At 39.0% G+C, this 26,657-nt stretch overlaps 1 protein-coding gene across 5 annotated transcripts in view; it reads right to left on the bottom strand.

The window, feature by feature from the left end:
- The window catches only part of TLK1 (tousled like kinase 1), a 148,494-nt gene extending 123,876 nt beyond the window's left edge, over positions 1–24,618 (bottom strand). For 4 of the 5 annotated variants that reach the window (XM_036255014.1, XM_036255016.1, XM_036255015.1 and 1 more), the window contains exon 1: positions 24,474–24,618. In XM_036255014.1, the coding sequence (XP_036110907.1) occupies positions 24,474–24,612 (139 nt within the window). In that variant the 5' untranslated portion in view covers positions 24,613–24,618. The remainder of the gene's footprint in view (positions 1–24,473) is intronic. The other variant, XM_036255017.1, reaches the window with a different exon arrangement.
- Between the last annotated feature and the right edge of the window lie 2,039 nt (positions 24,619–26,657).

Raw genomic sequence — 26,657 nt, 5'->3', positions numbered from 1 at the left:
TTTGTTCAGACAGAGTGGGAGGGAGAGAGAGGAAGAGAAAGAGAGAGAGAGAGAAAAAAAAAAAAACCTCGACGTGAAAGGGACACATCGAGTGGTTGTCACATGCACGACCCAACCAGGACCAGGGACAAACTGCAACCGAGGTACATGCCCATAGCAGGAACCAAACCCGGGTCTCTCTGGACCGCAGGTCAATGCTCTAACCGCTGAGCCAAACCGGCCAGGGCTAATTCAACGTTTATAAAACAATCTGGAGAAAAGCTACATAATTCAGTAGATGAAGAAAAAGCAATTAATAAAACTCAATATCCATTCATGATATTTTTAAAAGAAGTAAGTAGTAAGCCGGGCCGGTGTGGATCAGTGGTTGGGCACCCACCCATGCACCAAGAGGTAGCCAGTTCAATTCCCAGTCAGGGCATGTGCCCAGGTTGTGGGCCAGATCCCCAGTAGGGCATGCAGGAGGCGGCCAGTCAATGTTATCGGTCATCGATGTTTCCACCTCTCTCTCAAAACAAAAATCAATAAAAGAAAAAAATATATTTTTAAATAAATAAAAAGTAACTAGTAATAATAAAAGAATTTCCTTGATCTGAGAAAAGATACAGCCAAAATATCTGTGTACTAAATTGTGAAATGCTGAAAAATTCTCCCCCAACTTCTAAATTAGTAACAACACTAGGATTCAAACTACATATAACCCATCTATTCAAAACTGTACTGGAGGTCAGTCACTACAATAAGGCTAGAAAAATAAAGACTGAAAAAGATGAAATAAAAGTATTCATAGAACATGTTTATAGAAAATGAATCTAGTTGAGATAAATTATCAAAATTACATGCAAGGCTTCTAGTTACCAAGTCAATATGCAAAAATTAACTGAATTTCTACATATCAGTAATAAATAAAAAGTTTAAAAGACATACCATTTATAACATCAAAAAATAAAAATAAAACATCTAGAAGCATAGCAATAACTGTGCAAGATTATTACAGACAAAATTATAAAATATTATTGAAATGATGAAAGAAATACACTATATACACTCAATGTTGTAAAGATATGACCAATAGATTAAATGCTCATGTATCAAACCCCCAAAAGATTGGTTTGTTGTTTTTTTGGTTTGTTGTTTGTTTGCAGAACTTGAAGAAAATCAATAAAGTGTATGTTATTCTTCTATTGCTGTCCTAACAAATTTCCAAAAACTTGGCAGCTTAAATCATCCATTATTCTCTAGCTACTGTGGGTCAGAAATCTTTGCACAGCATGGCTCAGCTGGTTCTGCTTAGTCTCACAAGGATGAAATAAAGGTTATCAGCCAGGCTGTGTTCCTGTCTAGACATTCTAGGAGAGAATCTGTGTCCAGGTTCATTTAGGATGTTGGCAAAATTCAGTTCCAAGCAGTTGTAGGGAAGGTCTCCATTTCCTTACTGTCTGTCAAATGGGGGTTGGTCTCAGCTTCTAGAGGACACCTACATTCTCTGGTCCAAGGTCCCTTTCAAAGGCAGCAACAGCAGGCCACGTCTTTTTTATTATGCTTTTCGAGCTCTGACCTCTCCCTGTACCTCATCTCTCTCCTAATTCCTTCTTCTGCCTTCTCTTCTTCGCTTCTGCCACTTCTGTTTTTAAGGGCTTGTGTGATTACACTGGGTCCATCCAAATAATCCAGGATAAACTCACTATTTTAAGGTCTGTTCATTAGTAACATTGATTACATCTAAATCTTCACAGCACACTACCCAGATTAGTATTCAACTGAATAATTAGGTGACAGAAATCTTGTGAGAACGTCTTTAGAAGCCCACTTATTAAAAAGCAGAAAAGTTTGTTTTACTGGATATCAAGCTAAAATTATAAAACTAAGTAATTAAGACAGTGTGCTACTGGCACAAGAATAGACAAACAAATAATACAGAATATAGAGCCTAGAAACAGACGTTTCTGAGTATAAATACTTGATTAAAAAAAAAAAAAGTAGCACTGAAAAACAGTGGGAAAGAACAATTCTTGAAACTTACTCCTACCTCATACCACACCGACAAAAATCACTTCAAGAGGATTACAGATCTAAATATAAAAAGCATAGTCATAAGAAGATGACAGTTTCTGAGAGATAACATAGGATAGTGGGATTTCAGGAATAGTGGCACTGAGAAGCTCAGTGGATCATCTTTCCAATGAAACCACCAAGTAACTGTGAAAAAAAATTTTTTTAAACAACCAACCATTTAATGTCTCTGGAAATTGTCCTAAGGGCCTACAGCAAATAGAAATACATTTATTCAAGAAAATATACTAAACTGAGGTGAGAACAGCAAGCATCTGTAACATTTGAGCCATAAGCCACTCCTATTCATACCCCACAACTCAGGTAACAGAAGTCCTATGCCAGAATGGTGTTGCAGGAGCTCCCCTACCCTGTCTAGGACCACAATTTCATGCCTAGAGGGGAAGGCTGCTGGCATCTCTCGCCACCCCCCCACCCCGCTCCATTTTGCAGAAACTCTGGCAGGAAGGCATGAATGAGGAGATCAGGAGTCCCTCCCTCCAACCAGCCCCCACATATAAGGCAGCTCTACTTAAGGTACAGTACACTAAAAGTACTAGGTCCCAAATGTTCACTCATAAGGCATAGGTTCTTTACCAGAGGGGCAAGCTGAGAATAGGGGTTACCATCCTCACCCAGTACCCTACTCTTAAGGGCTGGGTATCGCTTCAGGAGAAGTGATCTCCTGCCTCTGCCCCTAACTCCACTGAAGCAAGGTAGAGAAGTTCCTCCCAGAGAAAAAGGCAGGCTGTTAGAACAGGAAGCTCTGTTCTCCACCTAAGGGAACTGACTCTATTTGGAACAGGAAGTTCATTCCTAAGGGCATTGTCCAAAACTAGGGAGATCTTGGGGGTGAACAACTAAAACAAGGCTGGTAGTTCCATGAAAGTAGTAGCAACAAGCCAAGTCACAGACCAGCTGGAATTTCAACAGAGAGAACCAGGCAAAGAGAAAGGCTATACCCATTTTGGGACAAACACAAGTCTCAAAGAGTAGTTACACCTAGCTTCTGCAGAGACCTAACTCAATAGAATCAGAATACGGAGCAATTTATGCCCCAGGATGTTGATGAAAACAATAGAGCAATCAGCCAGCAATTAGTGAAGGCTGACAGCTGGGTGTAACAGCAACAAAGGTGACCAAAAGTTTAATGAGGAGATCAGGGAAAAGAGACAAAGAGAAGGAGCCAAGACCAAACTCAGCTCTGGTGGTCAGGGAAACTGAGCACAAGGCTTTGAGAGGGCCAGATGTTGAATTCAGAAAAGAGTTCAAAGTAGCTATTATAAATATGCTTAAAGAACTAAGGGAAACCATGTTTAAAGAATTAAAGGAAGGTACCATGACACCGTCTCTTCAAGTGGAGGACAGCAAGGAAAAGATAGAAATTATACAAAACAGTCAAATGAAACTCTGAATTGAAATGTATAACTGGAAAGAAAAATTCGCTAAAGGGGCTAAACAGTGGATTGGAGCTGGCAGAAGACTCAGAATTAGTCCCTCTGGCTACACCAGAAACTAATTCCAATTTACATGAGAAAACATTGAGTGCCAGTAAAGACAGCATAATTGTATATTTCTTCTCCTTTCTTCTCTTAACTGATTTAAAAACAACTGCATATAATTGAATTGAAATGTAATATATTTGACAATAATAGCACAAAGGAGGCAGGTGGAGACAAACTTGCCAAACTTAATTGGAGTAAGGAAATATCAGATGGTAAATCAAATATACAGGAGGAAATGAAAACCAGGCATGATAAATAAGGTTAGTACAAAAACTATAAATATGTATGTTTTCCTTTCTTAGTCAATTTCTTTTAAAGACCCTAACATATATAAGTAATTATAACAATATAGCAACATGTGTAACAAAAAAGAGGAGGATAGAGTAGAGCTATATAGGAGTCAAGTTTCTATAGTCTGATAAATTAAGAAGTATAATGTAGCCCTGGCCGGTTTGGCTCAGTGGTTAGAGCGTCGGCCTGCAGTCCAGAGACCCGGGTTGGGTTCCTGCTAAGGGCATGTACCTCGGTTGCAGTTTGTCCCCGGCCCTGGTTGGGTCTTGCGGGTGGCAGCCACTCGATGTGTCCCTTTTACATCGATGTTTCTCTCTCCCTCCCACTCTATCTGAACAAAAAATAGAAAAATGTCCTCCGGTAAGGATTAAAAAAAAAGTATAATGTAAAACCCTAGAGCAGCGATTTTCAACCTTTTTCATCTCACTGCACACATAAACTAATTACTAAAATTCTGTGGCACACCAAAAAATACATTTTTTTGATGATTTGACAAAAAATAGGCATAATTTTGATTCATTCACACTGAGCAGCTATTGTTGTGTTGGCTGTTATTATTTTTTTGACAATTTAAGGGAAAAAGAGGTTGGTGACCCACACTACATAGTCAGGTATTGCACATTTTAAAAAATTCTTGCGCCTGGCCAGTGTGGCTCACTGGTTGAATGTCAGCCCATGCACCAAAAGGTCGCTGGTTCAATTCCCAGCTAGGGCACATACCCAGGTTGTGAGCCTAATCCCCAGTGAGGGGCATGCAGGAGGCAGCCAATCGATGTTTTCTCTCTCATCAATGTTTTTCTCTCTCTCTCTAAAATCAATAAAGAAAAAAAATTTTTTTTTTTAAATTATACATTAAAAAAAAATTCTTGCAGCACAACAGGTAAAAATGCTGCCATAGAGCAATCACTAAGAAAATAACTTAAGCCTGGCCAGTGTGGCTCAGCGGTTGAGCGTCAACCCATGCACCAAGAGGTCGCCAGTTCAATTCCCAGTGGGGGTACATGCCCAGGTTGTGGGCCAAATCCCCAGTGGGGAGCATGTAGGAAGTGGCCAATCAGTGTTCTCTCTCATCGATGTTTCTATCTCTCTCTCCTTCCTTCCTCTCGCTCTAAAATCAATAAAGAAAATAAAAAAAATAATAACTTAAAAATAGTTTTAAAATCATCAGAGGAATTAAAATGTTACACTAGAAAACATTCAACGCATGCAAAAGAATGCAGTAAAGGAGGTACCAAAGAACAAAAAAAAATGAGACATAGAGAGAAAACAAAAAGCAACATGGCAGAAATAAATCCAGCCATATCAATGACATTAAAGATGAATAGATTAAACAATACAACCAAGAGACAGAGGCTGTGTAATTGGATTTTAAAAGAAAAAGATCCAACTAAATGCTGTCTAAAGAAGACACACTTTACATTCAAACCCACAAACAGGATGAAAGTAAATGGATGGGAAAGGACACCAGGCAAATAGCAACCATAAAGGAGTGGAGTGAAAATACTAATAACAGACAGCCTCTAAAATGTTTTGAGAGTCCTGGCTGATTTGGCTCAACAGTTAGAACATTGGCCCATGGACCGATTCCTGGTCAAGGCATGTACCTGGGTTGTAGGTTCAATCTCTGTCATTGATGTTTCTCTTTCTCTCTCTCTCCCTCCCCACTTCCCACTCTACCTTAAAAAGAAAAAAAAAAATCAATGGAAAAATATCCTCAGGTGAGGATTTAAAAAAATAATAAATAAAATACACCTATAAAAAATATTTTTAAAGGTGAAGAGGAACATTTTATAACAATTAAAGGGCCAGTCCATCTGTATGATATAAAAATTATAAATACATATGCTCCTTACAGCAGAGCTCCAAAATACATGAAGCAAAACCTACCGAATCAAAGGGAGAAATTCACAATTCAACGATAGATGGAAGACTTTAATACTCAGTTTTCAATAACAAATAGATTAGACAGAGGATTAACAAGGAAATAGAAAAACTTAAACTCTATAAGCCAACTAAATCTAATAGACATCTAGACTCTAGAGCAGCGATTTTCAACCTGTGTGCCACAAGAATTTTTAAAACATGCAATTCTAGCCCCGGCCAAGTGACTCAGTTGCTTGGAGCACTGTCCCATACACCAAAAAAAAAAAAAAAAAAAAATTGCAGGTTTGATTCCTGGTCAGGGCACATACCTAGGTTGTGGGTTCGATCCTCAGTACACGTACAGGAGGCAGGCAACCCACTGATGTTTCTCTCTCTCCCTCTCTCCCTTTCTTTCCCCTGCCCCCTCTCTCTAAAATCAATAAACATATCCTCAGGTGAGGTTCAAAATAAAACAGACAAACAAACATGATACAAGACTATTTAGTCAGGGGTACTGACCTCTTTTCTCTTAGATTGTTCAATAGAAAAAATGACAGCCAACACAATAGTCGTCTGGTGTGAATGAATTAAAATTATGCCTATTTTTTTGTCAGATTGGCAAAAAATATATTTTTTGGTGTGGCACAGAATTTTAGTAATGAGTTTATGTGCCATGAGATGAAAAAGGCTGAAAATCGCTGCTCTGGAGAATGCTCCGTCCAACAGTGGCACAGACGTTCTTCTAGAGCACACACTGAACATTCTCCAGGACAGACCATATGTGAGGCCAATAACAAGCATCAATAAATTGAAAAGAACTGAAAGTATTTTCTGACCACAACAGAATTCAATTAGAAATCAATTATAGAAAGAAATTAGGGAAATTCACAAATATGTAAAAGTTAACATACTTCTAAATCATCAACAGGTCAAAAGAAGGAATCAAAATTAGAAAACTCTTGAGATTAATAAAAACAAAACCACAATATATCAAAACTTATAGGGTAAACTGAGTGCTTAGAGAAGAATATACAGCTATAAATGCCTATACTAAACGACAGAAAATACAGAAAAACATTTTTATAAACTTGTGATACTTCTTAAATGCCATAACGAGAAGGAAAAAGCAGGCCACAGAACAGGGGGACAATGTTTATAATAAAAATAAAGAGTGCTTATGCAAAATACAAAAAGATTTCCTCCAAGTAATTTTCTTTCGTAAAGACAACACAAAACAGACCAAAAGATTTGAACAGGCACGTCCAAAGATATCCAAGGCCAGCCCTGGCCGGTTTGGCTCAGCGGTTGGAGAGTCGGCCTGTGGTACAGAGAGACCGGGGTTCGGTTCCTGCTAAGGGCACGTACCTCTGTTGCAGTTTGTCCCCGGCCCTGGTTGGTCGTGCGCGTTGGCAGCCACTCGATGTGTCCCTTCACGTCGATGTTTCTCTCTCTCTCTCTTCCTCTCTCTCCCTCCTGCTCTCTCTGAACAAAAAATGGAAAAATGTCCTCGGGTAAGGATAAAAACAAAACAAAAAAAACCAAAGATATCCAAGGCCAGTAAACTTATGAGAAAAAATGGTAAACATCTTAACTCATCAGAGAAATGAAAATTAAAACCACAAACACCACCTCACATCCATCAAAATAGTAAAAATAGATACTAACAATTCCAGTTGTTGGTGAGGATGTGGAGCAATGGGAACTCTCATACACTGTTCATGGAAAAGTAAAGTATTGCAACCACTTTGGGAAACTGGCAGTATCTACTCTAGGCAAATACACCCATGCCCTGTAACCCAGTAAACTTACTGTGAAGTATATACTCAACTGCCAGTACATGAAAAAACACGTATAAACATATTCATACAGCATTATTAGTAATAGTCAAGAAGTGGAAAAAATCCAAACATCCATCAACCAATTTTATAAATAAACTGTGGTATGTGCATAGAAAATAATATTGTAAAACAATAAAAATGAACTATAGTTACAGGAATTAACATGGATGAATCACAAAAACATTATGTGGAGCAGCTAGAAACAAAACATACACTGTGTGAATCCATTTATATAAAGTTCAAAAACAGGCACAAGTAAAACTAGTGATTGCTTTGGGGAGAAGGGAGAAGTAATGAGTGACTGATGGGCCAGAAAAGGGCTAACATTCTGTTTCTTCACTTAGTGACAGATATACAGATCGTGGTTTACATTGTCACTGAGCATGGATTTATTTATGTGGTTTTTCATATGTGTTATGCTTCAATAATTAAAGAAACAGCACCATATAAAATTTTAAAAATAAATTGAATTATACTAAAATTAGAGTACTTAAACTTTAAGGAGTAGAGATTTTATTTTATTTTATTTTTTTTATCCTCACCCGAGGATATTTTTCCACTTTTTGTTCAGATAGAGTGGGAGGGAATGAGAGGGAGAGAGAGAGAAAGAAACATCGATGTGAAAGGGACACATCAAGTGGCTGCCACCCGCACGACCAACCAGGACCAGGGACAAACTGCAACTGAGGTACACGCCCTTAGGGGGAACTGAACCCAGGTCTCTCTGGACCACAGGCCGACGCTCTAACTGCTGAGCCAAACCGGCCAGGGCAGGAGTAGAGACTTTTAAAGATATGTACTTAAAAATACCACAAGGAAAAACTGGTATTCAATTTAACCAAAGTATAAAACTTTATGCAATGGAAAATATACAGTATATAATAAAGAAAAAAAACATAATGGAGAAAATGAATCCATCAACTATAACAAGGATTTGACATCACAACCATATATAGTCTAATCCCTAAGATACAGACTTCAAGAAAACTTAGCAATGAACTTTTGATACAAGTATTAAGTTCAAACTCACTTGCAATCAAGACATACCAACTGAAACAAGATACCATTTAATAGTTAAACTGGAGGAAAAGTGCCTAATTCCCTACTCTACTGAGTACTTTGTTCACGCCTCTGTGATAGAAATACAATTTCCTCCTTTCACAGTTTTCCTTTTTAGAGAACTTTACTTCACAGCACTGGAAAGGGTTGCTCTATGATCCACAAGAGATTAGTGTGCTACTGTGGATGCTGAACTTCCAGCTTCTATTTCAGTCCCCTTGAGGACTAACTGGATTCTAAGGGATATCCAACCCTCCATCTTTCTAATAATAAATCTGTTTTGCTTACATTTGTTTCCAGCAACCAACTGACCAATGAGTAGCATCTTGATCTAGTAAATGCTGCAACTATATTATAATTTTTCTGTTTAAATAAAAAGTTGAAAGCTGGCAACTCATATTGTTTTATCTAATCCACAAGGTGATTTTTTAAAGTATAAATTGCTTGTTACAAATTACAATCTTCCTCACTAGACTGTGACCAAGCTCCTAGAAGGCAGGGACTATGTCTTATATATCATTGTTTTTCCAGTGCTAGGATCCAGGTCCAGAAATACTTGCTGAATGAATAAACTATGCCAATAAGGTTTCAATGAAACTCTAAACCTCTGACAATTGATTGACCTCTGAGAAGCAATAACAGACTTTAAAATTCTAATTAACCTATTGAAAAAACAATAATGACAATACACATTAAATAACATCAAAATATTCATCACCTTTTGCCCAGTTAACCAAATCATTAAAATGTATACTAAAGTAATTCAAAGAAAGAAAAATTATTAGATGCATAATAAATGCCACAATATTATACAGTGAAAAGAAATAAGGCCCTGGCAGGTGTGAGTCAGTTGGTTGGAGCATCATCCTGTACACTGAAAGGTCTCAGGTTTGATTCCCAGTCAGGGCACACCCAGAGAGGCAACCCACAGATGCTTCTCTCTCACACTGATATTTCTCTCTCAAATCAATTTAAAAAAAAAAAAAAAAAAGCATTTTCCTTGGTACAAATAAGAACATAATACAGACCCCTTTTGTAATTTTAAACATAGTGCTTTAAAGCATATTTCTGCATATCAAAGATAAAGCATAAACACTACTAATCCTAATCTAAGTGCCTGGCACTTGCTTAAATGTTATAAGCATGTCTCATAAATTTGATCAATTCTCAAGCTATAAATAATTACAAGAACTAAAATGATGAAAGAAGCAATTTAGAACACCATTTGAAATCTGCCTCTGTCAGACACAACTCTGCCAGAATTCTTCAACAGGCCAGGAGACAATGCACATAAGTCAAGTATGCTCTGGCCATTCCAGACCTTTATCAAGATAGGGAACAGACAATACTTGTTCTCTATTCTTGCCATTTAAACAAAGAAGAAAAAAACTTAAATTGTAAAGCACCATTAAATCTACATATAATAGTAATAGTTAACACGTACTGACTGGTTAATGTGCTACAAATTTCCTATTTAATTCTCACAACCTTGTGAAGTAGTTTTACTATTATTATTACTATCCCATCCTACAATCAGTGGATTGGGCATCACCCCATGGACTGAGAGGTCCAATTGAATTCCCAGTCAGGGCACATGCCCATATTTTGGGCTCCATCTCCAGCAGGTGGCATGCGGGAGGCAGCCAATCAATGTTTCTCTCTCAAATCGATGTTTCTCTCTCTCTCTCCCTTCCTCTCTTTCTAAAATACGTATAAAAAAAAATTTGATGACGCATTGAGGTTAAATTACTAAATATATAGTAAGTGGCAAAACCCAAACTGGAATCCAGATCTAACAAATATGTGCCTGTAACTATCACTTACATTATGTTATGTTACACTAACCTAATGCTTTTAACATATGGTATCCACATCCAAAAACTAAGTATGATGCTGTCAACGAGGTCAGAATAGGGAGACACTAGGAAAGAAGAAGTAGGGACAGTTTTGTACTGTGCTGCCACTTATTAGCCTTTGGCTTCTACTGTTGTTTAAATCTATAAAATAAAAATTTTTGTTTTTGTTGTTAATCCTTTATCTGAGGATATTTTTTCATTTATTTTTAGATAGAGTAGAAGAGAGGGACAGAAAGAGAGAGAAATATCAACGAGAAAGATATATCGAATAGTTGCCTCTCACACGACCCTAACTGGGGCTGGGGATCAAACCTACAACCCAGGCACATGCCCCTTGACCAGGAATCAAACCCTCAACCCTTTGATCTGAGGGCCAACGCTCTAACTGCTGAGCCAAACCAGCCAGGGCTATAAAATAAAAAAAAATTTAAATAGTGAGCCCTGGCCGGTTTGGCTCAGCGGTTAGAGCATCGGCCTGCGGTCCAGAGAAGCCTGGGTTTGGTTCCCACTAAGGGCACACGTACCTCAGTTGCAGTTTGTCCCCGGCCCTGGTTGGGTCGTGTGGTAGGCAGCCACTCGATGTGTCCCTTTCACAACGATGTTTCTTCTCTCTCTCTCTCTCTCTTCTTCTCTCTCCCTTCCACTCTGTCTGAACAAAAAATGAAAAAATGTCCTCAGGTGAGGATTAAAAAAAAAAAAATTTAAATAGTGAGAGTGAGAAATACCCAGAGAAATTATAATAAAGCATTTGGTTATTTTTTATTTATTTAAAAATATGTTCTTTATTGATATTAGAGAGAGAGTAACATCAATCACTGCCTCCTGTACTCCCCCTACTGGGGGATCCTGCAACCCAGGCATGTGTCCCGAACAAAAATCAAATCGGCAACTTCTCAGTGCATGGGACAACGCTCAACACCACCAGCCAGGGCAACATTTGGTAATTTAGATTGGATATGCACATATTCAGTATCAGGTTTGTAACTCTTTGGTTAAGTGCAAGGCAATATGTTAATATTTAAGCCCAGTAATTCCTAGGATGAGTTGAACTCTACCTAGGTCAAAAATTACATACCCCTTGAGAAAGAAGAACAACGTAGGAGGGATCACAATACCAGCTATCAGGTTATACTACAAAGCCATTGTAATCAAAACAGCCTGGTACTGGCACAAGAACAGGCAGATCAATGGAACAGAACAGAAAACCCAGAAATTGACCCAAGTCATTATGCTCAATTAATATTTGACAAAGGAGGCAAGAGCATACAGTGGAGTAAAAACAGTCTCTTTAATAAATGGTGTTGGGAAAATTGGAAAGCTACGTGCTAAAAAATGAAGCTAGACCACCAACTGAAACAATACACAAGAATAAACTCAACATAGATAAAAGACTTAACTGTGACTCGTGAATCCATAAAAATCCTAAAGAAAATGTAGGCAAGAAAATTTCAGACATCACATACAGCAGAATATTCACTGATACAATGCCTAAGGCAAGCAAAACCAAGGAAAAACATCAATACATGGGACTACATCAAACTAAAAAGCTTCTGCACAGCCAAAGAAATAAGCATCAAAATGGTAAGGGAACCAACTATATGGGAGAGCATAATGCCAACGATACATCAGATAAGGGGTTCATTTCCAAAATATATAGAGTACTCATACAACTCAACACAAGGAAGAACAAAGAATCCAATTAAAAAATGCACAGAGGACCTAAACAAACACCTCTCCAAACAGGACATACAAATGGCCAAGAGACATATGAAAAAATGCTCAACATCACTAATCATCACAGTGATGAAAATTAAAACAACTACGAGGTATCACCTCACACCTGTCAGAATGGCTGCCATCAACAAATCATCAAACAAGTTCTGACGAGGGTATGAAGAAAAGGGGACTCTAGCACACTGCTGGTGGGAATGCAGACTGGTGCAGCCACTGTGGAAAACAATATGGTGTTACTTCAAAAAATTAAAAATTGAATTGCCATTTGACTCAGTGATCCCACTTCTAAGAATATACCCTCAGAAGCCTGAAACACCAATCAGAAAGAATATATGTACTCCTATGTTCATAGCAGCACTATTTACAATTGGTAAAATGTGAAAACCACTCAAGTGTCCATCAGTAGATGAGTGGATAAAAAAGCTGTGGTACATATACACAATGGAATACTATGCAGCTATAAGAAAGAAAGATCTCTTATCCTTTGAGACGACATGGAGGGACCTGGAGAGTATCATTGTAAGTGAAACAAGTCATTCAGAGAAACACAAATAACACATGATCTCACTTATTTGTGGACTATAATGAACAAAACAAGCTAATGAACAAAATAGACCCAGAGACATAAAAGTAGGGTATGGGCAGGGGACAGATCAACCACAGAACTTATATGCATAGTTATAACCATGGATATAGACAACAATGCTGGGGGTGGGACTGGAAGGAGGGTGTCATGGGAGAAAAAGGAGAAACATTTGTAACAAAAATTAAAAAAATTTTTAAAAGACAAAAAAAAAAAAAAAAAGGACTTTGGTGATTATCTTCTAGACCAAGGGCTGGCAAATTACAGCTAATGGGCCAAATTTGCCCCACCACCTGTTTTGTAAATAAAGTTTTATTGGAACACACATACACAAAAATTACATGCCCGTTTCATGCACTGATGGTATGTGAGTGCAATCCTTCAAATAATAACCTGGCCACATTTATCAAAAGCCCTAAAATTGTTTTATATTTTTTTGCCCTATAAATTCCATCACTGGGACTTGCCTTAATAAAACAAACAAACAAAAACCTTTTATTCAAAGATATTCATCATATGACCACTTATAATAGACAAAAATATAAAATTAAATTTAAAAAAAAAGAGAAATAACCTAAATAACTACCTATAGAAGTAAAGTTGTTTTTGGTCAACATGCTCCCTTTTCTCAGGAAAGCTACCCCTCACCTAATCTGGGTGTTATAAGGGGACTGTCAATTGTGACTTTCTGTGGATTCCCCCTCTCACCCTACCGACAGCCAGAATGACTACCTTGCCATACATACGCTTCATCACCCAGGTGCCAGTGATTAGCTAAGGAACTGACAATTAAAATACATTAGCATCAACCCAGCGCTGACATGTGGACATCAGAAAAGAGAAGTTAAATTATCTTTCAAGTGTAATTGCTAAGCTAAAAGGTATGTGGTCTGGGACTCCAGAAGGAAGACAATAGAAGAACCCCAAAATGGAGAAAAAAGCTGTTTCTAAAGCCATTTCATCCTCTTCCATACATACAACTCCCAGTTATGTGAACCAATAAATTACCTTTTTAGCCCAGGAGTTGAGTGTCATCCTATGCACCAAAGGATTGACGGCTCAATTCCCAGCCAGGGCACAAACCCAGGTTCGATCCCAGGTGGAGGCACATACGGAAGGCAACTGACTGATGTTTCCCTCTCTCTCTCTCCCTTCCTCTCTCTAAGCATGTCCTCAGGTAAGGATTAAAAATAATAATAATAATACTGTTTAAATTTACCAATGCTTGTGTTAAGTTTTTATCACAGGTAAACAAAAGAATCATGATTAACATACTACCTAAAGAGAAATGGTTAACTAAGTAAATTACAGTACATCCATTCAATGGAATAACACTGACAGAATAAATAGTAACTGTTACTTAGGATGTACTCAGGAGCCTAGTCTGAATACTGGCTCTGCCACATTTTCTCTCTGTCCTTGGTTATGTTACTGAATCTCCATGTACCTCAATTTCCTCATCTATAAAATAGGGGTATAGTAGTACTTATTTCATATGATTGTTAGAAGTAAATGAGTTACTATTTACAAAGTGCCTTGAACCAGACCTAACATTAATAAGTACATGTCTTTTTAAAATAAATGAGATAAATGAGTTTTAAAATAACAGTTGACCAAATCATATAATTACAGTAAAGTTTTTAAACACCTGTGAACAGAAAAAGGAAAAACTCTATTTTTGTTTTTTTAATCCTCACCCAAAGATATTTTTCCATCGATCTTCGGAGTGGGAGTGAGAGAGGGAGGAGGAGGAGGAGGAGGGAGAGAGGGAGAGAGAGAGAGGGGGAGAGAGAGAGAGAGAGAGAGAGAGAGAGAGAGAGAGAGAGAAAGAGAGAGAAAGAGAAAGAGAGAAACATCGATGCGAGAGAGACACACGGACTGGTTGCCTCTCACTCGACACTGACCAGGGCCAGGGATCGAACTGCAACTGAGGTGCGTGCCCTTGACAGGAATCCTTTAGTCCACGGGGCGACACTCTAACCACTGAGCCAAACTGGCCAGGGCAACACTATTTTTTAAAGAAGCAAGCACACACAGTTTACAAAAAAAAAACAAAAACCACCACCATGCTTCAGGTATCATGAGAGACAGGCTGAACTAAATAGCTTCACACAAAGCTCTATAACCATACCCAGTGGCACTATATTCATCTCAGATAGAAAGCACATACATGGTAAGTAAGGAATCATGAAACCACACAATGTATCACATTTAACAATACCAGCATTTACCAGGTTAAAGTTTAAGAATGTAAACCTAGAAGTTTGTCATTATCTCCAGATAAGGCACAAATGGATGAGTACAACCAATTCTTAATAATACATATAAATGAAGAACAAATATTACAAGTCATCCCCCCAAACCACTTGCAGTTGGCTTTTTAATGCATCTTTGTAGACTATACACATTTTTACTTAAATATAGGTATAACATCTTCTTGAAACTCACAGAATTTCAGACCTAATAACGAAGCCACACTGAGACTGTTTCACATCCTACCACCTGGATCAGCTCTCCGTATCTTTCCACACTCTGCTTTGAACCCTATGAACCCATTCAAATTCTGATTCTCATTATATTTACTACATAATACATGTTACCAAGAGATTTGTCTTGTATGCAATAAAGTAACTAAAAACTAAGTGTTTAAAAAAAAAAACACTGCTTATAGATGAGCTTACAGATTGAGCTTCAAGCCTCCTTTCTCTGCCCATATTGAATACTAAGAGTCAAAGATCGCAACTAAAAAATCTCAGTTTTGTTCAGAGCCTAATGCAGCACCAAGTTATAAAGCCTCCACAATAAGCAGACTACTTCTGAATTGACATTGGAAAATTCTTGCTCAAATTCTAACATTTGTATGGCTGCGGTAGACTTCTGAGGCCAAAACATTATGGTAAAATGACATTCCAATTCAAATTTAAACAAGAAAATAAGTTTTTCATTAATGTACCTGTAACATTTTCCATGAAAATACTAAACATCTCTGAAAATATGAAATTTGTAAGTAAATCTGCACAGCTGGCAAAACTTTCAAAATTGGGTTGTTTGGTTTTGGGTTTTGTGTGTGTGTGGGTGTGTTTAATGTTATCTTCACACATGTGTAAAACTCATGTTAAAAAAAGTTAACAAAAGTTTAGGGGTAAACTGAATGAGCCTAAAAGACTGGTTAGTAAATTAAAATTTGCTAAGGAAAAACAAGTAAGAAATTACCCAAAACCAAATTTCTGTATTTTAGGCAATATATCCTAGTAGTTAAAATGCAGACTCGGTTCAAAATTAAATGAATTAACATGTGCAAACCATAAATTTCAGCTAGTATTGTTACTGCTATTCATATCACTCTCTAAAATATAATATACTTAAGACTTACTAAAATAAGTATCTTACTGAGTCTGAAATATTAAGATACATAATCACTCCGTTTTAAAGAAAACTTAACAGTCTTCAACAAAACTTTTTTTTTTAATACTCACCTGATGATATTTTTCCATTGATTTTCAGAGAGAGTGGAAGGAAGGGAGGGAAGGGGGGAGAGAGAGAAAGAAACATCAATTTGTTGTCACACGACCCAGACCAAAGCCAGGGATCAAACCCGCAACCCAGGTACGTGCCCTTGACTGGAATCAAACCCTTTGGTCCATGGACTAATGCTCTAATCACTGAGCCAAACCAGCCAGGGCAACAAAACTTTTTGTTGGATGCCAACTCTATAGAGGACATCTTAGCTACTATACACTGAGAATGTAGAAATGAACAAAACACAGCCTCTGAATTCAAGATCTTTCTGTCTAGTAAGCAACATAAATAAAACTTCACAGGGAACATATGGAGGTGCTATAAAATAAATAATCCTATAGGACACTAAGGAATAGAGGCACCTAACTCAGGGGGGTAAATACTCCAGAAATAATTTCTGAAGAGCAATCAACACAATTCACTTCAGAGTAGCACAATGTTGTTTATGTAATTTACATAGTTTTTAATATAGTCAAAACAGTGTTTTAGAATGTAGATCATTAAAAAAAACAAGATCACTCACCACACTACTTATCATGCTCCTGAACTTAAAAATCTTTTAGTAATAATAAAGATGACTATCTTCTCTTAGCAAACCAAATCATAACTCTGAAAAGGTCACATTGCTTCTTCAAAAACATTTCTTTCACCACTATACAAACTTTCCTCCAGTTAATTATATTGGCACTAAAGTAAAAAAATAACATTTTTCAGCTGGTAGAGACCTCTGAGAGCCTCAAATCCAATCCCCTCATTTTACAGATAAAAAGAAGCCACAAAGTATGATGGGAAAAGCACGAAGTCAAGAGAATTTTGGTCCCCTCTCTCTTAATAGTAAAAGCCTGGACAGATTATCTAAGTTTCCTCATCTATAAAATGAGAGGTTTGGACTCACTTGCTTCCAAGGCCCCCTTCAGTTCTATAATTCTCATTTTATGAAACTGAAGCAGAGATAAGCAGCTTGCCCAAGGTCACACACAGCTAGTTAATGACAAAGTAGAGATTACACCTGGATTCCAACTACAATCAGTGATGCACTTTCTCATCTGTGCTATACTGCCTCTTCTATTTTAGAACACGATTCCTCTAAATTATTCTAAGATTTTTGGAAATTATGAACAAGCATAAAAGATTTCATAAAGCTAAATGACTTATTCTTATGGCTCTTCTATAGAAAATGAGATTTAAATCGAAATGAAGTAAGTACAAGTCTCCAGCTGTGTGTCACTTACCACACTTACTAGGTTGACCTCAAGAAAGCTATGGAAATTTATGCTTAACTTCCCACCACCTAAAATCTGACCTTTCAATATTTCAATCCAACTCACAGAACAGATTATGTTTCATACAAAATTAAAATGTGAATAGTTGTGTCGGCCAGGTGGCTCAGTTGGTTGGAGCATCCTCCCATATACCAAAAAGGCTTTTGGGTTCGATTCCCCGTTAAGGCACATACAGAAGGCAACTGACTGGGGTGGGGGGGGGGGTCTCTCTCTCAGTCGCTCTCTCTCTCTCTCAAGCCAATAAACATATCCTCAGGAGAGGATTTTTTTTTTTTTTAAAGTGAGGTCGTGATAAATATATTACATGTATAATTCTCTGAATGAGAATCAGAATTCTTTATTTTGCTCTGGCCAGTTTGTACAGTGGTTAGAGCGTTCAACCGCAGAAGGGTCTCAGATTCAATTTCCAGTCAAGGGCACATGCCTGGGTTGCAGGGTCATGGGGGAGGAAACCAATCTGTGTGTCTCTATCAAATCGATGTTTCTCTCTCCCCCCCCCACCCCCATCCACTCTATCTAAAAATCAATGAAAAAGTATCCTCAGGTGAGGATTAACAACAACAAAAAATTATTTTATTTACGTCTTTAATATGCATTTTTAAATTCAAGAGAGATCAATTTAAATACATCTCCTTCCTGTGTCCCCTTTTCAGACTCTCTAGCTTTAAAACCATTAGAACATTACTTCTGCAATCACATAAACAATTATAAATAAAAGACTATACAGACTGTTGACAGTTTCTATCCAAATTGAAAATTAGCCCCCCAACAGTATTCTAAAGTTCTGTGCCCAAATATATTACAACTCTACTAAACTGTATCATAAGCGGCATCTGATTCCCTAAAATGTCTTCCAAGCTGATTGTATGTCACAGGGAACTTAGCGAGATTTCAGGAAGACTTATAGTGTTGATTCCAGAAAATACAGGAAAAACCTCAGAGGAAAGCACAATAAAAATGCAAAATAGTAATGAAGTCAACAATAGCTTCATATTACTGACTTAGGAGAATATTAAAAAACATCCATGGATATATAAGTACAGTTTAACTATATTTTGGGATTTTCAAAGAATCACAGAATGCTTACATTCTTTAATTGGATGGGACCTTAAGTAACTTAATCCAACAGCACCCAAAATAAGAATCTACAGAATTTATCTCTGCCTCCCTCTAAAATGTCCCTGTATTCCGCTTTAAATTCTTATAGCTAAATACTTCAAGAGGCGGGCGGTTCTCTCCATTGTTGGATAAGTATTGCTGCTATACAGTTCTTACATTCTTGTCAAAAAATTATACTGAATTCAATCTATGCCTTCTGAATTTTCATCTGCTCATCTGCCTTCTAAAATAACAGAATAAATGTATTCTCTCTTCTATTTGTGTTTGAAATACCTGAATGAAAACAGCCATCATGTTTCCCACCTTTTAAGTAGTCCCTTCTTTAGGCTAAATGTACGGTCCACAGACTTCTTGTGGGTCCTAAAGACACTTCTGGAATACAATATTTCCACATTGCAAGGAATACAGTATGTTTCCATACTGCAAGTAACCATTTTAAAAAACTGCCATCTGTCGAATTTTGGTGTAATATTAAAAATGAATACACACAACTTCTCAAAAAGCTATCAAAACAACACATCTTTTCTGACTACATATCTGTAAAGCTGGATTATCTTCACATACCTCAATCAAAACAATCACACCAGTCCTGGACCAGTTTGGCTCAACGGTTAGAGTGTTGGCCTGGGGACCAAAGAGTCATGGGTTCAATTCTGGTTAAGAACATGTACTGGGTTACAGGTTCAATCCCCAGCCCAGCTTGGGGTCTGGTGGGAGGCAACCAGTGCCTCCCTCACATCTATGTTTGTCTCCTTCTCTCTCTCCCTCTCCCTCCCTTCCACTCTGTCTGAAAATCAATGGAAAAATATCCTCAGGTGAGGATTTAAAAAAAAAGAAGAAGACAACAGACTTTCGAAAGCAGAAGCAAATTCCAGCTGTCTTCTATAGTGAGCCAGAAATTAAATTGATTAGTAAAAATATAAAACAATGCCACTAGTTTCACTAAAGTTTTTGTTTTAGAATATTTATTCTAAGTTTCACAATGAGTTAAAATGTAAACAGTTGATTGATATTTTAAAATAAATTAGTATTTTTAAATGATTTCATTTCTAATGTAAATGTCAATAGACATAACCCACATAAATAAAATTTCTTTAGAGTCCTCAATAGTTTTTGTGAGTCACGAAGTCCTGAGACCAAATAGGCTAAAGCAAGACTATTTCTCAGGGGCAGATTCCCAGACCTCTAACTATCTGGGTTTTTCTTTTCTTCTCTCTCTCTCTCTCTCTCTCATATGTAAATGTACCTCTGAAACCATCTCCATCTTGATGCCTGGGAATTCATGTATGAATTCCTGTTAGCATTAGTGAAATGTGAGACTATAGCTTCAGAATGAATATGTAGCTATAGAGAGAATTAATACCATTTTAACTTACATGCTAGATGGTCAAAAAGAAATATACCTACCTACAGCATATCTATTTATGAGCTAGAATCCTTAAACACACAACCCTATCATCTTTCTGTTTAGTGACTTCAAGAAATTAAAGGGCCATCTGGTACACCTTTATTTTTAACATCTCCCTACAGGTATTAGTCATCTAGAATAAAATACTTTAATTCTTCTATTTAAGAGATGAAGTCTGTAAATATGGAAACAGAAAGCAACAATTTAATTATACTGTGATATATTTTTAACCAAACTTTTACTATTTACATAAAAGTAAAGCAAATTATTTATTCTCGTAAAATGAAAAAACAAATCTTTTGTATAATCATTAATTTGACTTTAGCAATAACCCATACAAATGTACCCATGTACTGATATCAAAAACAAAAACTGCTTTCTAGACAAATGCCACTAAGTTTTGAGGCCTCCACAAAGCAAAACTGACCTTTATTAGAAAATTTACTTAATTTCTTAACTTCCCACCTCCTTAATCACAGAATTATTAAAAGAAGAAACAGGATAGATATAACAGGTTTAAAAGATCCAACATGAAATCAGTAACTACATTCTGAGGTCTCTAAGCGAACTTCAAGATTGACAAAGGAAAAGTTTTGGGATGCTGGGACTCCCAAGGAAAAAACAATCTATACTATATTATACAAATTCCTAAATTTACTAAATAAATTCCTAAATCTTATAATATTTAAAAGTGAATTTTATTTGTAATTAAGTAAAATTGCATTAATATGATAACGAGAATAGGGTGAGAAAAGGAGGAAGCCAAAATATGGAGCATTAAAAATAATCAGCTTATAATCTTTCAGTTTCAAATATATCAAAACTTCAAAATAATTAATTTTTAGTTACTTATGGCACATCTTTAAAAATAGCCCATTTTAAAAGTTAAGTCTGCTTAAAAGTTCAACACATATAAATGACCTTTATATGTGTAAATATTCAAGTGTGTATCTCTTTTAAGTTTAAAATTTCCTATTATATATTACATTGAATTGTCTCAATTTTTCAAGAAACACGGTTTGTTCTATTCCGGATACATACATTCAAGTTCCATTTATAACAACAATCCTTACTAACAGTTATCAGAAGTCAGGATACTCTAGTACACTCTAGTACACTGGGAACCCAGACTGGTGCAGCCACTATGCAAAATGCTATGGTGTTTCTTCAAAAAATTTAAAATGGAACTGCCATTTGACCCAGTGAGTCCACTTCTAGGAATATATCCTTAGAAGCCTGAAACACCAATCAGGAAAAATATATGCACTCTCATGTTCATGGCAGCACTATTTACAATAGCTAAGATCTGGAAACAGCCCAAGTGTCCATCAGTAGTGGATGAGTGGATAAAAAAGCTGTGGTACATTTATTTACACAATGAAATACTACGCAACTCTAAGAAAGAAGGATCTCGCCGTGGCCAGTTTGGCTCAGCAGTTAGAGCACTGGCCCGAGGACCAATGAGTCTCGGGATGGATTCCAGTCAAGGGAACGTACCTTGGGTTGCAGCTCAGTCCCAGGCCCTGGTCAGGGTCCTGTAGGAGGCAACCAATGTGTCTCTCTCACATCGATGTCTGCCTGTTTGTGTGTGTGTGTCTCACTCCTCCCAACTCTATCTGAAGATAAATGGAAAAATATCCTCGGTGAGGATTTAAAAAAAAAGGAAAGATCTCTTACCCTTTGAGAGGGCACGGAGGAACCTAGAGAGTATTATGCTAAACAAAATAAGCCAATCAGAGAAAGACAAATATCACCCGATCTCACTTATTTGTGGAATGCAATGAACAAAATAGATCCAGAGAGTGGAAGTAGGAAACAGACTGACAAACCTTGGGGTGGGGTGGCAGAAAGAGATAAACCAAAGAACTTATATGCATAACCAATGGACAAAGACATGTGGTGAAGGTGGGGAGTGGGAGCAGGGAGGAGGATGTCAATGGGGGAAAAGAGGAGAGACATCTGTAACACTTTCAATAATTAAAAGAAAAAGAAAAGTTCTCTCAATTAACATCAGTGTATACAACATACCAAATGTATACCTGCAAGAGATGCTAAGACCTGTTAAAATAAAAACTAAGATCCCACTCAATAGAAAATATCTCCATCTTGATACCTTGGGCTCAATATATGCAATTCTGGTTAGCAATAGTGAAAGCTGAGACTACAGCTTCAAGATAAATACATAACCCTGGAGGGCATAACAGTTTTAACTTGCATGTCAGTTGGTCAAAAAGAAATATACCACTGTGGCCATACAGGTACTTGGGGTGAAGTACAACTTTTGCAAAAGTATTTCCTGTTATTTCATTTATTAACAGAGACTCACTCATTTAAGGCACATAAAAATCTGTTACAATCTAAACTGCTGGGGAAATTCTGGTTATTTGGAAGTTCAAACTAAATTATTCCAACCCCTCAGAAATTTCAAACATCAGGAAAAGTGGGGAATAGAAATTTTTAAAACTCAAGTTGAAGTTATTTCAGAAACTCACAATCTAGATTTTGCAGCCCCCAAATTACTAATACCGGTAACAGGTGTTACACATGAACAATTCAACACTATATCCTCAGTATCTAGTACAGCACCTAGCTTACAAAAATGGTTCAATAAACATTTGAGAAATGAATGAACACATTAAAAAAAAAAAAAAAAGGTATAGCCTTTAAAAAAGGAGTCTTTCCCAAGACCATCATTTGTCATTCATTACACTGTCCTGTCATTCATAACACTATCATTAAGCATCTTTATGTAACTAGACAAAAGTAAAAACTGAAAGCACCAACTGCTCTATTTACAAAATAGATTTTAAAACATTCATTTACAAATTTTCAAATGCAAAAATAAAAAAGCACCAAATGTACTGAATTTGAGTTAGTCAATAAATAAATGTGTACCTTCTAATAATGAGAACTCAATGTTGGGGGTAAGATGGAAAGAGGAAAATGTCTGTCAATGTATTCAGCATGTTTAATGAATGCCATAAATCAAACCTTTCCATGAATTTTCTAGAGCAAATTCATGCCAATCTTTGAGCCTATTGTCACTTTCACACATGCTCACAGGAACAAAATGACAAAGAATGCTATGCCGGAACCAGTGGATTCAGGGCACAAAACACTTGATTAACAATTGTCAAGGCTCTTAGTAAAAACTGACAAATATTTTCTAAATAAATTAATCCCACTGATTCCTACATAAATCAAAGCTCCTGGTTTCTTTAAATGATTCACTAGACAAATGGACTGCTAGACGATTTTTATGTATGTATGTATTTATTTATTTATTTTTGAAAAGGTGGCTACAATCTTGTGTGACACAACTGGAAATGAACAACCCATTTCCCACATGCTGATGAATATCTCTCAACGTCTCCCAGACAAAAGAGTGTTAAACGCGATTCCATGCACATTTATTCTTCCCCCATAAATGCGTGTTCTCCCAATTTTCATTTTATGTGCTATACTTAAAGTTAAATACAGCAAGTTGAAATTTTAGTCAAAAGCACTCCGGTGTCTTACTAGCTGTGTAACTGCTACATCTGGTGGCAGCACACTTGCATGCAAGAAGCCAAAAACTTAGAAAACAATTGTAACCGATCTGGTGCGTGTTGCAGTAACCTTTACGCAGATATTTCCCACAAAACCCACGACCCTGTCAGAGAATAACAGTAGACTACTTGCAGTAATGAGATAACGTACAGACAGACACACAGGAGGTGATGGCGAAGGAAAGTTGGAACCATCTGAAGGGGTGGTTTTAAAAGCCTGCCCACCCGACCATCTCTCCTTTAAATTGCTCTAGGGAGCCAGGCAAGGGATCAAAAGTCGGCTTTGGTCATTTCAGCGACTCTCCTCAAAGGGCAGAGACCCTGCAAACGAGGGACATCCTCCAGGTCCTGGGCAGCAAAGCTCGCGGAGCGAGGACCGCCTCTATGGGAGGAGTGCGCGAGGGAAGGGGAGGGGGCTCGAGGATGAATGCTTCAACGGGAGGGAAAACCCACCAGAGACCGGAGGCCAGGAGGTTAAGAGTACTGAGTGTACTAGCAAATGGAGCAGAAAGGGGCTCGCGTCCGGGGGGAGGCTTCCGACCCTAGGAGGACTGGCTCCTAAGAGCCCCAGACGAGTCTGCGCGCCTCGCCTCGCCCCGTCCCCTCCAGCCAGCGCGCAGCCCCTCGTCCGTCTCCGTCGCCACCCGCGAACCACCACCCACAGCCAGCGTACTACCTCCCCGGAGCCGGGCGGCCTCGCGTCCACCTCGCCACCATCCCCCACCCCGGGGTCGAGGGGAGGAGACCGGGGGGTCGCGGGGGCCCGGGCAGGGGAAGGGAGGCCCTCGAACGGGCGCGGGCGCGACGGCACTTACCTTCCCTGGGCCTCCCGGATGGCGGCGTGTGATTCAGCAGGGACCTGGCCGCCGCTGCCGAGCCCGGGGTTGGAGACGTGGAGAGCTGGGACCAAGATGGCGGCCCCTCCAAACTTCCACTGCTACTTTGGACACTCATCAAGCTACTTTCTGGGAACCCGACTCCCCCCCTGCGACGGCAGCAGCGGCAACGGCACCGGCACCCGCCTCCGTCATGGCGGGGGCCGCGCTGAGGGCGAGCTAGAGAGCGAGGGCAGGGAGGGGAGAGCCAAGGGGATGGGGGAAGGAAGCCGAGAAGGGGGGAGGTGGAGAGGGAAGAGGTGAGGGGAGGAGAGGGGACGGGGAGGAGGAAAGGGGGGAGAAGCGAGGGAGCAGGCGGGTGCGCCGGGGAAGAGGCGGAGGGAAAGAGCGCGGCGGCGGAGGCGTCGAGGGGGCGTCCGCCGATGCCGGCGTCCGAGCGCGGGCGGAGCGCGGGCTGCGCCGGACGAGGAGACTTCCGCGGGTGGAACCTGCCGGCACCTCTGCAGTGCGTCGGCCCCCGGCGTCGCCCGGGTGGCGGCGGCGGCGGCGGCGGCGGGCTGTGGGTGGCGGCTGAGGCGGCAGGGTAACCTCTGCATCAGTTACAATCGGCGGCGGCGGCGGCGGCGTCACGCGCCGCCTGTGCAAACACTATCGCGAGGCTCCTGTGCCTCCGGTAGCGGCGGCGGCGGCCGCGGGAGCAAGCATGGGGGAGGGACCTGCCAGGGGTTAGGGGCGGGGGTGGGGTGGGAAGGGAGTGAGCGTGCGAGGGAGGAGATGCGGGCGCACCCGCGGATCGCGGCGCGGGAGCCCCGGGCCGGCAGACTCCCGTGCGCTGGGGCCACCTCCCCGCGCCGGCCGGAGGGAGGCGCGCCCCGCACGCGCCCCCGCCGCGCCGCGCCGCTCTGGCTCTAGCTCGGGCTCCGCTGCCACCTGACTACCCCTCTGCCGCGGAAGCGCGCCTGGATCCCGACCCACACCCACACCCTGCCTGGGGAGAATTGCTTCTGTTCTCGCTGAGCTGTCGTTTGTCAGGAGTTCGATGTGATCTTTTCTCAAAATGGAACTGAAAAGTTGCGAGTTGCTTCTTTCTTGCCCATCTGTACTCTGCAAAAACAAAAAAAGAAGCAAACAAACAAAAAGCACAAACAAAACTGTGTGTCTCCCCGTCTGCAGAAGGGGAGTGATTAACGAATAAAAGCTAGGAAAATAAGTTGTGGGTGGAGTGTGGAAATAAAAGTTTATGAATGTTTTCTAAAAGAGAATCTTTACCGGAGTTGTGCACTGTATGTGTGGTATAGCACTTTTTTATTTTAAAACAATAAGTGGAAAATCTACATAGACAATTTTGATTACTGAATTCGCTTATTTAGGGAAACTATCCAATGTTCTTGTAGAAGAGGGTATGTTTCTAGAAAGTTCCCATTTGTTTCCAGTATCGCTGCTGAGTCCTGACTACAAAACTCCACAGCAAAATGACAGCATTTGCTTAAATTTATAGATACAGCATAGCTTTCTACACACCGCATATGTACAAAACAAACCAGGGACTGGGCATCTTGTACATAAAGGAGCAGTCTAATAGTTCAGGAAAAATACAAGGTTATTGCTCTTTTTAAAGAACCAAATTGAATAGAACACAAAAAATTATGATGCAGAGCAACTGTACAGGCATAAGGAAATGGCATGATTACCAGGGGGACAAAAGTGTCATTTCTTTCTTATTTTTATGACTTTGCATTTCTCACAGTAATGTTCTGTTCAGATAAACTATCATACCAGAATAGAACCTTGGTTGTCAGTTATCTGTAGAAGTAACTTTAGTTTTATTATGCTTCAGATTCCTCAGTGAGTTTCTAGTCTTGTTCTCTTTTTCAAACCTAATAGGTAGATCTTACAAATTAAACAACTTTAGGGAGGTATAACTGACATAGAATAAACTGTATATATGTAAAATGTACACTTTGATAACTTTTGACGTGTACATACTCCTGTGTAGCCATCAGCTTCCAGTTTCCTATACCCTTTTGAAGTTCCTCTTCCACCCCACCCCCATCCCCAAGTAACCACAGATCTGCTTTGTCACTTGGATTAGTTTGCATTTTCCAGAATTTTATGTAAATGTAATCATACAGTTTGTAATCTTTTGTCTGACTTCTTTTACTT

Source organism: Molossus molossus, unplaced genomic scaffold, assembly GCF_014108415.1.
Source record: "Molossus molossus isolate mMolMol1 unplaced genomic scaffold, mMolMol1.p scaffold_m16_p_11, whole genome shotgun sequence".
Taxonomy (NCBI): domain Eukaryota; kingdom Metazoa; phylum Chordata; class Mammalia; order Chiroptera; family Molossidae; genus Molossus; species Molossus molossus.
The sequence above is the reverse complement of the archived record's forward strand: the minus strand, read 5'-3'. Positions and strand labels throughout refer to the sequence as shown.